General features: G+C 38.7%; 1 protein-coding gene across 2 annotated transcripts; it reads left to right on the top strand.

Moving 5' to 3' along the window:
- The first annotated feature begins 501 nt into the window (after positions 1-501).
- c3h5orf22 (chromosome 3 C5orf22 homolog) lies at positions 502-14,137 on the top strand. Of its 2 annotated transcripts, none has more exons than XM_010891377.3 (9): positions 502-687; positions 1,132-1,277; positions 3,050-3,199; positions 3,313-3,802; positions 4,201-4,263; positions 4,356-4,477; positions 4,858-4,924; positions 5,310-5,449; positions 13,172-14,137. In XM_010891377.3, exons 1-9 carry the CDS (start codon positions 619-621, stop codon positions 13,317-13,319), a joined length of 1,395 nt encoding a protein of 464 aa, XP_010889679.1. In that variant the 5' UTR covers positions 502-618; the 3' UTR covers positions 13,320-14,137. The 2 variants fall into 2 exon arrangements, with proteins under 2 accessions (XP_010889679.1, XP_010889680.1); XM_010891378.4 differs by lacking the exon at positions 502-687 and adding an exon at positions 706-1,044.

Genomic DNA, 14,137 nt, shown 5'->3' with positions numbered 1-14,137 from the left:
TGGCAGATCATAAAATATGTATAAAAGATTTTGCTTTGCATCAAAGCAAGCAGAAAAACGGTTCCATCAGACAAGAAAAGGCCTCTGTCTCTCTGATCTCTAACTATGCAGATAATATTATTCTGAGGACCTCCAGCAAATATCAATGTAAAGAATATCCAAAACATGTCAGTGCAAATCAAAAACTGAAGACACCTGCTAAAAGTTGACTGTGCTGATCAACACTAGATAGGGCAGAATGAACCTTAGTATCACAATCTTTCAGATATAATCCTATTAGTACTATTAGGCTGACACGTTGGCTCCCAACGTTTTGTTAATGAAGTGTGAAATATAATCTAGAATTTATTTGACCAATACACTTTCATTGACAAGTCCAACTATTCTACTGATTTCAGTCGGTGTGGAAGAGACGTAGACTCAATCTCACCAATGGCAAGACAGATTAAATGCTAGCCAATAGTAAGTCACACATATTGCATTATGGGAGAGAGGGGCGGTAGTGTTTTGGGGTTTGTTTTTACCTAGATGTTGCATGTGAATCTGAATGAGCTCTCATATTGTAATAGTTGTCAGTTACTAGCTACCTGCTGGGTAAACACATAAACGGACAGAAAAATGAATTCTCTACCATCGAAAAGAGTATATGCAAATTTGCCGGTATGGATTGTAGAAGACCACTGTGACGTAAGAACATTTTGCTCGGCTACTGAAAGATAGTTTGTATTAGCTAGCTTACAGTAATCACAAGCTCGCTATCTAGTTGCAGGGTTCCATTGTCATCTTTTACAGTGTTGGTCTACCCCAATCTCTCATGTATCCATAAAAATAGCATATTCGATGGGTAACACTAAGAGATAACATTACAGGAACGTGGCAAGTTGGCTAGCTAGCTACATTACAGAGATATGCTTGTTTTATTTTGACTATGTCGTCTCCGGACCTTTCTGCCTCTGAGCAACCAGGATTGTCAATGTAGGTTAAAGCTGGGCTGAAGCAAAATCCTGATCACGCAGTAGCTCTCAAGCACCCTGAGCAAGAAGGGTAACACTTACACGCGCTCCGTCTTGATTGACATCTTGATTGATTGTTGTGCTGTATGTAACGTTGATGTTGCATTGTGTCCCTCAGGTGGTGAGTCATATATATCGGGCTATAGCATCAAGGCATGTGCCCCTGAATGACATCAAGATGGTCCACCTGGATTCCCACCCAGACCTCCTCATTCCTGTCAATATGCCTGCAGACACTGTGTTTGACAAGGATGCATTGCTCAGGTGGGGTTACTGATAACTAGAGGGAACTAATCTATACAATATTGTTCAGTCAGGGACATAAACAGCCATGTCATCATCCCATATTTGTTATATTATTTCAGTCTATGTTAGCTAAAATTACCTCACCAGGTATCCTATAGTAAAGACAAAAATGTATTAAACAAAAGAAGACCTGTGACTCCCCAAGTGTTGCATTGTGCAAAGGTTACTCACTCGGAGTGCAGCTGCATGGTTGCAAACCAGGTTCCTATGCTATGTGTGTCATGCCAATGATGCCGTCCAGGTATGGTGGAGGGTGTAGGGATGGTTCTGTCCCTTGTCATGTTGTGCCGTTGCCGCTCCTTGTGGCTTGTTGGGAGTCTGTGAGCTCCATTATTGTCATTAGCCGGAGGGGCTCTCTTCCGAGCGCGTTGGTTCTGGCCTAGTTCCTGGTTGAGTGAGCAGTTTGAAAATAAGCTGAAAGGCTTGCCAGTATGTGCTGGGAGCTGTTGAAACAAGACAACCTGATGATAAAAAAAATGGGACATCTTGCAATTGCAGAGAGAATAGGCCATAACGGTAAAAAAAAAAAAAAGGATCTGCCATTAACAGTATGCAAATGCAGTGACTCTCAGAAATATAAACCACCTTGGACGTTACCATCTTCTATTGTTATATGAAATCAAAATCGATTTAATCAATAGGATATAAAAACAATGAATAAAGCTTGAATCTGATGTCTACCTTGCAGATTTTAGAAAAACTAAAATTTAAAAGCCATGAAGGATGTGATTAAAACATAAATGGTTGCCGGTGCTGCCGTGAAATTCGATTGATCAAGCCTAAAAACACACAACATCCTGACAACACTATCCGTGCTGGGAATCGTGGTGGCAGCATCATGCTATGGGGATGCTCCTCCATGTCAGAGTCTGATAAGCTTGCAAAATGGATGCTGCAAAGTAAATTCTGATATCCAGAAATTCTGGAATAAATCTCCTGAAGTCTGTCTTGTTTAGGTGAGTCTAAAGATGAGAGAATATTTATCTTCCAACAGGTCAGTGACCCGAAGCATACAGCCAGAGCCACACTGGAGTAGTTAAAAAACTAAAAGGTCCGTGTTGTGTTGTGGAGTGGACCAGTCAAAGCCTGGACATCAATCCAACTGAGAGTGTGGAAAAAGATGTGGAAAAAGTTGAACATATCTGGTCATCACTGGTCCCCATTTAACTTCACAGCTTGAGCATTTCTGGAAATAAGAATGGACGAAGATGAGTCCAGATGTGCAAAGCTGTTAGAGACTTATCCAAATATATTCATGGATGTAATTGTTGAAAATTATTGATTGCATATGTATTCACCCCCTTCAATATTTGGTATTTGATATATGAATATATATCCAATCAATAATTTTCTGTTTTGTATTTAGCTTTTTATAGGTTTTACTTTTCACTTTGACATTACGGACATCTTCCTGTTCATCAGTGCAAAATACCCTAATTAAATACATTTTGATTTCATGTTGTAACACATTAACATGTGAAAAAGTCCAAGGGGTGGGTGAACACTGAGACCCACTGTACACGAAAGCAAGCATTGACCATCCATCCAGCCATCATCTTCCGCTTATCCGGGGCCAGGTCGCGGGGGCAGCAGTCTAAGCAGGGATGCCCAGACTTCCCTCTCCCCAGACACTTCCTCTAGCTCTTCCGGGGGGACACAGAGGCGTTCCCAGGCCAGCCGGGAGACATAGTCCCTCCAGCATTGACCATTGATTTTTCTTTTGTTTGCAGTGAGCTGAGCATCGAGAACTGGATCATGCCTATGGTCTATGCTGGGCACGTGTCTCATGTGGCATGGCTCCATCCCTACTGGGCGCAGCAGATCAAGGAAGGAGAGCACACCTTTTTTGTGGGAAAAGACTCCTCCACAACCACTATCAGGTCAATAACCCGACTTAGGCAACGCTGGTTTTCTTTAACACTCCTCCACTAAAAGCAGGAAGAAATGGCTTGACACAAAGATGTTTCTTATTATTCCTTTTGTTTTGTTTCAGAGTTACAAGTAAGGACGATTACTTTTTAAGTGACGGCCTGTATGTTCCTCAGGATCAGCTGGAGAATCCTAAACCTTTGGGACTGAGTGTTGTCCGAGTGAACCCTCTGGAGTGTTGCCAGAGGGAAGACCGGGAGAGCGAGGGGACGAGCCCTGCTAAAAGACCCAGAACAGAGTGCAAGTTAGCTGGGAATATGGCAAAACCCTCCTCTGCTTCAGAGTCCCAGCCTGATAGAAGCTCTGGTAGCTGTACCGACAGAGTTCAGCCACCAGGTGGCAGTAGAACAGCAGAAAGCAGAAGCAATGGAAACAGCAAAGAGGATAAGGAGTCATGCAAACAGCCTTGTTCAAAAACTGGCAATCATGAGGGCTCAACATCCCACGCTGTGCACAGCCTTCTCTCTGTTATAAAAACAACTGATCCATATATACTTGATATTGATCTCGATTTTTTCTCTTGTAAGAATCCCTTCAAGGAGTTGTATACCCAGGTAAATGCAATTATCTGCATCTTTATGAATCCAGAGGTTTAGCCTTCTAAAAAGACAAAAAAACTATTTAGCAGATAACTCAAAATTATATTTCCAATATTTTCCAACACCTTTGCAGATTCTTATTAAAGGGATATGCTACTGACAGGTTTAATTATTATAATTTATTTTATTTAATATTTATTTATTTCTCTTTATGGAAGTGCTTGAAACCTTGACTGCTGATATGCACATGCGCTTTTGGGAAAATATATTATTACTGGGGTAACAAACAACATATAACATTTTTATTTTGAGAAAATTATATTTAATTAGAGTCTGCAAAAGTGTAGGATAATATTCTGGCTTAAGGATTTCCTTGGCATCTCATATTTTACTCTGTGTCCTCAATACCATAGGAGGAGTACACTATTCTACAGGAGCTATACAGCTTCAGGAAACCTGGTGAAGACCTAAATGAGGTAAGATAAAACACAATTTTCCAAAAGTTGCATGTATGCTTTTAGGTGTCTCCTGCATGTGGTGTTTCCACTGGGTACGTGTTGATTTTCAGGAGGAACTGACGGAGTGTGTGGAGAGACGAATCCGCCAGTTGGAGGATCTGGAGGCAGCGTTTGCAGACCTGGTGGAGGACGATAGCGAGGAGACAGTCAGGCGGTGGGCTGCCAACCCTGGGTACTTTCAACCTCTACCTGCCTTTCAGTAACTTTGTTGCCAATCTTGGCTAAAACTGTGCCAGCTGCCAGGCTGAATTCCCAGGCCAAATCTTTTTTTTTTTCACTCCGAACCAACCTTTCAGCACTGGCTAGTGAGGTGAACTGGGGAGAGATTAACCTAGGCTAAGATTTACGTTGGGTTGTTGGATTCCTCATAGCTCACTATCTCTTTACCTCCTATTAACATATTGTACACCTTTTAGATGCAATCCAAGTTAATCACACCTTTCAGTTATCTGACTAAATTAGATAAGGCTGTCATTTACATGAGGAGATACAGGGGTGGTACAGTAGTGGATGTGAAAAGCAAAACTTCACATCTCTTTGTTCTTTTTACAGAATGACATCTCTGGTCAAATTAGTGGCCAGCCTGCAGAATCGTAACGAGTCCCCCGACTACGAAATGGTAAACACATGTATTCTTCCACTGGTGTTGTCACCACCCCTTGTGTTTCTGACTTTGTCTAAATTTGCTAATTACATTTATTTCAAGTTAAGGGAAGAAAAATGCAACAAGGCCGACCATCATGTGGCACTAATGATGATAAAGTTCTGTTTCTAATTATAGGTTTTTTGCTAGCTAACGCTTTCCAACCTTTTAATCTGAAAGGCGCCATGAGGGGGAAAATTATAATTCATTATGGGAATGGCTCATAGTATTGTCTTCCTTCCTGGTGCCTCTTCATCTAATAGGGGTGGCAGTGATGATGGTGAAGGTGCACCAGGTATGACCAGTGAATGTCTCTCCCTTCCTCTCCTTTGTAATAATTATGATGATGATGATGGTGAAGGTTCACCAGGCAGGATTGACCTGTGACTACTCCGAGCTGCCCCACCATGTCAGTAGTGAGGAGGAGATTAAGAGATTGGTCCTGGCTGTGGAGCTCATCTTGCAGGCGCTGCCCCAGCCCACCCTCGTCACTGTGTCCAGGTAGGTGGGTGCTGAAAACCTCACCCTCACTGAAAAACAGCCATCTAACTTACTGAAAGACACATGGGCATGTTGTAGTGCTGAACATTGGACAGAAAATGTGCTTAAGTTGTTGACAGCAATTTGCTTGCGTTATGGAGAGAGGACTGTAAAAACTATAATATATGCAGACTTATGCAGGTATTTTTTTAAGCGATTACCAGCTGGTTTAGGTGTCATTGCCAGAGACAGACTTTTCAGCAGGCTTAACTTTCGATATGAAGCTGGATTTACAGTGGATCTGTTTACGATCTGATATTAACGTCTGGAGAAAAACATCATGGGGTTCTAATATTTGCATTGTCATTGATGTTATGGAACTACACACTTTGGCAGACGACATGTCAAGTAACGTTATGGAACTACACACTTTGGCAGACGACACGTCTACACAGAATAAAAACAACAGGAAGTAGAACACAGTAAAAACTGTATGAAAAAGACTGAAAATCTATGGATGAAACAAAATAAAAACAACAAGAATATAAATATACTACACACCATTTAGAAGTAGTTCAAAAAACAAACAGGGAATAGTGTAAGGAGCATATTGGAATTGAGAAGTCAGTTCAAAAACTAAGGGCAAACATTTTTTATAACAGGAAGAATAACCAGGGCATCTGCAGAGTAACCCCCAAATGGTAACGTAAGTGGATGTAAATAATTAAGCAAATGATGTTGGTGAAAAAACTAAATAAAAAGGCAATATGAAACTAGCAGTACATTTCCTGAAGAAAATGTGTTGTGCTTGCTAGCTACCCTACTCTATCAATTTGCCTCGAATGCAAATTCAGAATGCCATTGAGAATTGCCACTTGCACCCGCACAACTATTTATCCCACTATACATTATACTTATATTCATTTCATTAAACTTACATTCATTTATACTTACATTTCATGTAAATCTGTACATTTTCCACAGCACATTTAGAATTGCATTTGCATTAATTGCGCATCCATACGTTCCACTTGTACATATACTTAATAATTTTTATTTGCAGTTCTAGTTAGACGCAAACTGTATTTTGTTGTACTGTTCAATGACAAAGTTGAACCTAATCTAATAGCTGTTTAAAAAATATTTATTGTTCAAAATAGTGTTGACCTATCAAAAGGTTTGTAGTCTATATTTATTAAGGTTCAAGAGATTGTTAGTGAGGGTAATTAGCATAAATTAGTATACATGACATAGTTAAAGTTCATAAGTGTTACCAACGACAGGTGTCATGTCTGTAGCTCGAACGGTTTCAAAGATACAGCTTAATTGTTAATTAATGCTAACTACGCTAATTAGCATGGGTAAAAAAGAATATCTGATATACGGTTCAGGAGAAAATAGTTTTAAAGGCATTTATTAGCATTAGCTTGTGTTGAAAATGGACAGAATTCTGTCAGCTGCCATTTTGACATCTTTTGAGATATCAACCAATAATGCACATGGTCTTACATGGGTGTGGTATCTGGATGCACAAAGAATATGAAGTGCATAGGTTGTTGTTCCAATAAAGAATTGCACACATGCACATTGTGCATACATATATTGTACAGTGGTCAGTCATTTTGTCCGCCATTTTGCAAGTTATCTCTTATTCCTGAAAAAATGTATGGGAGGCATGTATAAGACACATGTATGCTAAAGGAGAAGTCAACTGGATTTATGGTTCAAGAGAAGATTTTTGTAGTTTTGGACAAATCTTCCTTGTACAGAAAAATCCATCATGGCGGACTTTATGGGTTCTTGAGGCTGTTTTGCTCTTCATGAGAAATGAGGCAGGTACCAAAAAAAAAAAAAAACAGCACTCTAGGACAAACGGGTTGGAAATGGCAACATTTTGAAATTAGCTTATTGAATCGTGTACTATAGCGCCCCTGGTTGGAGGAATCGAGGCGGGGGTCTGTATGGTTGTTACACGTGGACTATTTTAACAGTATGCAAGTTTATAGCATTTTTTACCATGGACTTTTTGAGTTATTGAGAATTTTAGGCGCAGAGAATAATAATAATAACAGTAACAATAGGGTTTCTCCTACCAAAGAACCCCTAATGAAATTATCTGATTTCCCGTAGTTTTTATTTCCGTAATCACAGGTTTACATGATTATTGGGTTGAAACGATTATGTGGCAACACGGTTTAAGTATGAACAAGCCAATTCAGTCTACCGATAACTTAATTATGCTAGATGTAGATTGCTGAAACATGCCGGCCGAAAACAGCAGAGGGAGCGGTTTTTAACACTTAGACAATAATCATATGTTTTTGCTGTTAAATAATACTGATTATAAATAACATTCTTGATGGCAAGAGGAGGTTGTTAAGAAGAAAAATCGGAAAGCTCAGTCAACACTTTGTCTGCATTTAGTCATATGAATAGAAAATGTTCCCAACACTATAATAGACTGGGTACCTCATTGATAAATACATTTGTATCCCCTTGCAGACTAGTGTTGGAATTATAGGCTATTCTGACACCGTTTCACACCTCTGGTACCAATTGGGGGAGGAACCAGGCAATCCTGATATATAACATTGGAGTACAGATACTTTTTTTGTTTTTCCTTGAGAGCCTTTTGTAAGATTTTAGGTGAAGTAGGTGAGATCAGTTTTATATTCGAAATTCAACAAACATTCACATTCGTACCTCTGTCCAGACTCCCTTCCATATATAGGGATCGTGGTGAGAGTAAACCAAGTACTTGCCGAAATGTCAGCAGACGATTATAGATTTAAATGGGTTTTATTGATTATTAATACTTTTTTAACCGAAAGGTTGAACAACTAGGACAGCTATTTTTTAAATAATATGCATGAAGTTGAATGTTTCTATGACCATAATTGAAAAATATATTTATTATTAAGATATTGAAGATACAGATTTAAATTTGATTTATTGATTATTAAAAAAATTATAAATATCTTTTCCACCAAAACAAAGGTTAAACAAGTAGGCCAGCTATTTTTTAAATAATATACATGAGGTCTGATGTTTCTATGACCATAATTGAAAAATATATTTATTATTAAATGTTTCCATTGATTTATTGTTCATTAATAAATCAATAAAGACCTTTTTGACCATATGAAATGTGATATAGTATTTAGCATGTGGATTGACGTTGATGAGAGTAATCAATAATACTATAATCGTCTGCTGATATTTTAGCAAATACCTGGTTTACTCTTTTACCACGGTCCCTAAATGTGGAAGAGTGCTTGAATGGATGTACGAATCTGGATGTCTGTTTAATCTCGAATATAAAACTGATTTTCACCTCGGTTCTGCTTATATTGACTGACCGGATCATTTCATTCAATTTCATAGAACAATAACATTTTATAATGTAATAGAATAACAATCTGCTGTATACGATCAGTCATTAGTTCCAAAACAAATTCACTGTTGTCTGGTATTCAAATGAACAAGCTCATTTGTGGGAAAAAGTTTGAGAATATTCATTTAAATGAGTATATATTTTTACCACTATATAGATGGCCCATTCAGAGGTGTGTTCTTCAGTAACGCCACCTGACGTGTCGTCTGTCAAAGTGTGTGCTTCCAACATGTCAGTGTGTACCTCCGTAACGTTACCTGACATGTTGTCTGAAGCTGATGATTGTGACCCGTTGGGCGTGTCCATGTTAAATCCCCTGTTCTGCCAATGCTCATTAAAGTAAGAATGTTCCTAGGTGAAGAAAGGCAGGACTCTTTGGCACGTGACATTGAGTATGTGGAGTAGAATGTAAGCGTTAAAGATTGATACTCAGTTTACTAACAACATTTGAGCAATGTTACACCCGGTCCGGCAGAAAGATTGGAATATTATTTCTAAAAGGTCAGGTTTATAATCCTTTCAGGAGCATTATCAAATGTTCTAGGAACCAGAGTTATTTTGACAGCCTTTTTTTAATTTGGTGTAGTCGGTGGTCCAACTACCTTTAAGTCACATTTAAGTCACATTTTTGTCATTTGAATAGTAATCTGGTCAGTGAGACATTTTTATTAACATGCCCTTACATTACAGTCAAATCAAATATATTGCCTCAATAATCAATAGTAAAAATACAGCTCCAGAAAAAAATTAAGAGACCACTGCACCTTTTTCTGTCCTTTCCAAAAAAGTTGATAAGGAAAGTTTTGAGTGAGCAACAGAAGCATTCAATTTGCAGTGGTCTCTTAATTTTGACCCTTCTGTTCCTCACTCAAAATCTTCCTTTTCAACTTTGAAAGAAAAACATTGAAGAAATTATAGAATCATAGAAAAAAATGAATTTAGATTAGATTCCAGGATAAGGTTGTAATGTAACAAAGGGGACTGATATTTTCCGAATGCATTGTATGTAGTATTACCAGAATGTGATTGCTGAATGAAAGTATTGTTTGCGTATCTATTAATGACTTGATAAGGTTGAATATTTGAATAATTTGGACAGTTGCAAATTTGTAACTGGACAATCTTTTAGCAAATTGAAGGGGTATGAGAGGCCAACATGCCAAATGAAATGGGAGGATTCAGCCTGGACATGGCTCATTGAGATAATATTATACACTGTGACACTGTGTAAAATGCAAATAAAAACTGAATGCGATGATATGCAAATGTATCCCTATATTTAATTGGAAATAATACAAAGACAACATATCAAAATGTTGAAACAGAGAAATCTTACTTTTGGGAATAAAACATTCCCATTTTGAATTTGATGCCAGCAATATGTTTCAAAAATGCTGTAACGGGGATGTTTACCACTGTGTTGCATCACCACTTCTTTTAACAATACACTGTAAGCGCTTGGGAACTGAAGGGAACAATTGCTGTAGTTGTGAAAGTTTTGAAATCTATTCCCATTCTTGCTTGATATATTATTTCAGCTGCTCAACAGTTTGGGTCTCCTTTGTTGTATTTTTTGTTTCATAATGCACCAAATGTATTCAATGCGTGACTGGTGTGCATCTTAATGAGTCCTCAGTCCATCTTAAATGAGTTCGGGCCCAGAGAAAACACTGGCATTTCTTGATGTTGTTCATGTATGGTTTCTCCTTTGCATGGGATAGTTTTATCTTGCATTTGTGGATTCAGCAACAAACTGTGTTCACAGCCATTGGTTTATGGAAGTGTTCCTGAGCCCATGCAGTGATTTCCACTACAGAATTGTGTCTCTTGCATACAGATATTTCTCCAGAATATCTTAATCTTTTAATGATATTATGTACCATAGATGATGAGGTCCCCAAAGTCATTGCAATTTTACGCTGAGAAGCGTTATTCCTATTTTGCACTGTTTGCCTGCACAGTCTTTCAGGGTGGTGAACCCCTCCCCATCCGCACTTCTGACAAACCATCCTCTCTGGAATGGTCTTTTAATACCCAATCATGTTACTGACCTGTTGCCAATTGAACTAATTAGGTGTGTGATATTCCATCAGTTTTAGTTTTTTAGCATTACACTACATTTTCAGTCTTTTGTTGCCTCTGTCCCAACTTTTATGAAACATGTTGCTTGCATCAAATTCAACCATATATTTTTCAAGAAACATTAAAATGTCTCAGTTTCAGCATTTTGATATGATGTCTTTGTACTACTTTCTGTTGAATATAGGGTTTAAATGATTTGCCCATCGTTGCATTCGGTTTTTATTTACATTTTACGCAGTGTCCCAACCTTTTTGGAAATAGTGTTGTATATGATGTAGATAGCGTAACATGAGAGCGAATGTCTCTTACTGACTGACTGACTACCCCTTGTTAAATAGCGTAGTGGTTAGAGAATTGACTACGGAACAACAGTTCCGGCCCCCACCTCCCGTAACAGTCAGCACATTATGCTGTTATATACACTCACCTAAAGGATTATTAGGAACACCTGTTCAATTTCTCATTAATGCAATTATCTAATCAACCAGTCACATGGCAGTGGCTTCAATGCATTTAGGGGTGTGGTCTGAGTATTTCACAATATGCTCAGTTACTGGGATTTTCAAGCACAACCATTTCTAGGGTTTACAAAGAATGGTGTGAAAAGGGAAAAACATCCAGTATGCGGCAGTCCTGTGGGCGAAAATGCCTTGTTGATGCTAGAGATCAGATAGAGCAACTTTGACTGAAATAACCACTCGTTACAACCGAGGTATGCAGCAAAGCATTTGTGAAGCCACAACACGCACAACCTTGAGGCGGATGGGCTACAACAGCAGAACAGCAGAACTACAAATAAGAAAAGAGGCTACAATTTGCACGAGCTCACCAAAATTGGACAGTTGAAGACTGGAAGAATGTTGCCTGGTTTCTGTTGAGACATTCAGATAGTAGAGTCAGAATTTGGCGTAAACCGAATGAGAACATGGATCCATCATGCCTTGTTACCACTGTGAAGGCTGGTGGTGGTGGTGTAATGGTGTGGGGGATGTTTTCTTGGCACACTTTAGGCCCCTTAGTGCCAATTGGGCATCGTTTAAATGCCATGGCTTACCTGAGCATTGTTTCTGGCCATGTCCATCCCTTTATGACCACCATGTACCCATCCTCTGATGGCTACTTCCAGCAGGATAATGCACCATGTCACAAAGCTCGAATAATTTCAAATTGGTTTCTTGAACATGACAATGAGTTCACTGTACTGAAATGGCCCCAACAGTCACCAGATCTCAACCCAATGGAGCATCTTTGGGATGTGGTGGAACGGGAGCTTCGTGCCCTGGATGTGCATCCCACAAATCTCCATCAACTGCAAGATGCTATCCTATCAATATGGGCCAACATTTCTAAAGAATGCTTTCAGCACCTTGTTGAATCAATGCCTCGTAGAATTAAGGCAGTTCTGAAGGCGAAAGGGGGTCAAACACAGTATTAGTATGATGTTCCTAATAATCCTTTAGGTGAGTGTATATGTGTGTGTGTTATTGGTAGCCTAAAATGAAACTGTTTACTGTTATTTTGACATTAGTTAGTTTAACACAATGGTTAATGGTCTCTAACGAAATATTCAATCTTAATGCGTGATGTAATTGCGTGACAGAATTATATAATGTCAAGAGGCTATACTGATACCCGGGAAATGTACAGCTCTGTAGTGGTTAACGACAACGCCTTTCACGTGGGTGACCCGTGTTCAAATCTTGACAGGGCAGCCCACGATCAACACTTTCTATTGCGGCCCGACTGAACTAGGCTTGCCTGTTTTCTTGTTTCTATAGCTGACTTTGAATTTGCAGTATGCCTGATAAAAAGAGCAAGACAAGAATGCATTAGGTATAGAGTAATTCATTCAGACATAAAGCATATGTCAACAATGATGACAACTACCTGATAAACAGTCCTAACTTGTTTAGGCATGCTTTGTACTGACACAGATCCATGTTGTTGTGCTCCTTAGAAATGTGTATGTAGTCTTAAAATAAGGCCAATTTGGAAATACATGTTTCACAAAGTAGCTGTTTTTTGTTTCAAAGTGCAGTCCATGTAACAAACAGGTTGACATTACCTTTTAATGACTCAATTAATCAATCAATCAAATGTATTTATAAAGCTCTTTTTTACAACAGCAGTTGTCACAAAGTCCTTTTACAGAAACACCCGAGGAGCTTAAACCCCAAGGAGCAAACAAGAGTAGTGTTGAATTTCATTACACGTTTGTGTTATTGGAGAATTTGACTGCTAACTTTTACATTGTGTTTGTGTGGCAGATCTAGTCTGGATGAATACTGTCCAACTGAACAGGTCAACTCCATTCAGAGTCGGATACTAGCCATTTTGGAGTCTCTATACGGATCGTTGGACGTCCACAAGGAGTACGAGATGACAACAGATGACAACACGGCCAAGGCATTATAGCACACCACCGGGATGGCTGGACCCATTCATTTGGGACTCATCCATAGGATAACTCACAACTTGTTCATCATTCACTCATCACTCATGCTATCGGGATTCTAAATATATATTTTTCCTACTTCAAAAAGGAATTTGTCTGGACAAGGACACAGTAGAGTAAATACATTCAGGTATACGACATGAAAGTCAGCATTTAAGTAAATTAGATATTTTTCTAAAAGCAGTTTTATGGAATTAACGTCACATCATGCTTAGGGTAAACATTCTAAGCAGGTGCATCTGCCTCTTATTTCAGCTAAAGGAGAATGTTTAAATCTTTAAAAGGTTGTCTTGGCATGTTTGGCAGAAGCTTTAGTGACAAAGACTGCTCGGCTTGGTGTTGGATCATGGTTTCCCATGGCTTTCTCAGCGCCTGATCTTAACTGAACTGAAAATTAATTGGAATGTATTCTGTTTTGGAAATGTTTTGGAACTCACGTGGTCCCACGCCCTATTAAGAAATGTTTGTGTTTCCATGTTTGTCACATGCGTGTACTGTGTATCTAACCGTGTATGCATGTGTGTTATTTATGTATGGCTCAGAGTGGAGAAGTGATGTGTTGCATTTTGCAAAAGATTTAGTTGAATGTTTGAAAATCAAGATAGCCGTGGATTCCGACATAATACAAGTAATTTGTTTTTATACCAAATGCAGTGATGGCAAGGACAATGGTTCAACTCTAGGAATTAGTTATTAAATAAAAAATATTTTTGTGACTATTTCTTGTTGCAAATTTTTCTCAAATCCTTTCTATAATGTGATGCATCCCATAATAAAA

The sequence above is a fragment of the Esox lucius genome, chromosome 3, assembly GCF_011004845.1.
Source record: "Esox lucius isolate fEsoLuc1 chromosome 3, fEsoLuc1.pri, whole genome shotgun sequence".
NCBI lineage: Eukaryota > Metazoa > Chordata > Actinopteri > Esociformes > Esocidae > Esox > Esox lucius.
The sequence above is the reverse complement of the archived record's forward strand: the minus strand, read 5'-3'. Positions and strand labels throughout refer to the sequence as shown.

Coding starts and splice junctions, on each gene's coding strand:
- c3h5orf22 (XM_010891377.3), top strand. CDS start 619: ATGAATTCTCTACCATCGAAAAGAGTATATGCAAATTTGCCGGTATGG. Junction 688..1,131: donor TTGTAGAAGACCACTGTGAC/GTAAGAACATTT, acceptor TGTGTCCCTCAG/GTGGTGAGTCATATATATCG. Junction 4,264..4,355: donor CTGGTGAAGACCTAAATGAG/GTAAGATAAAAC, acceptor GTTGATTTTCAG/GAGGAACTGACGGAGTGTGT.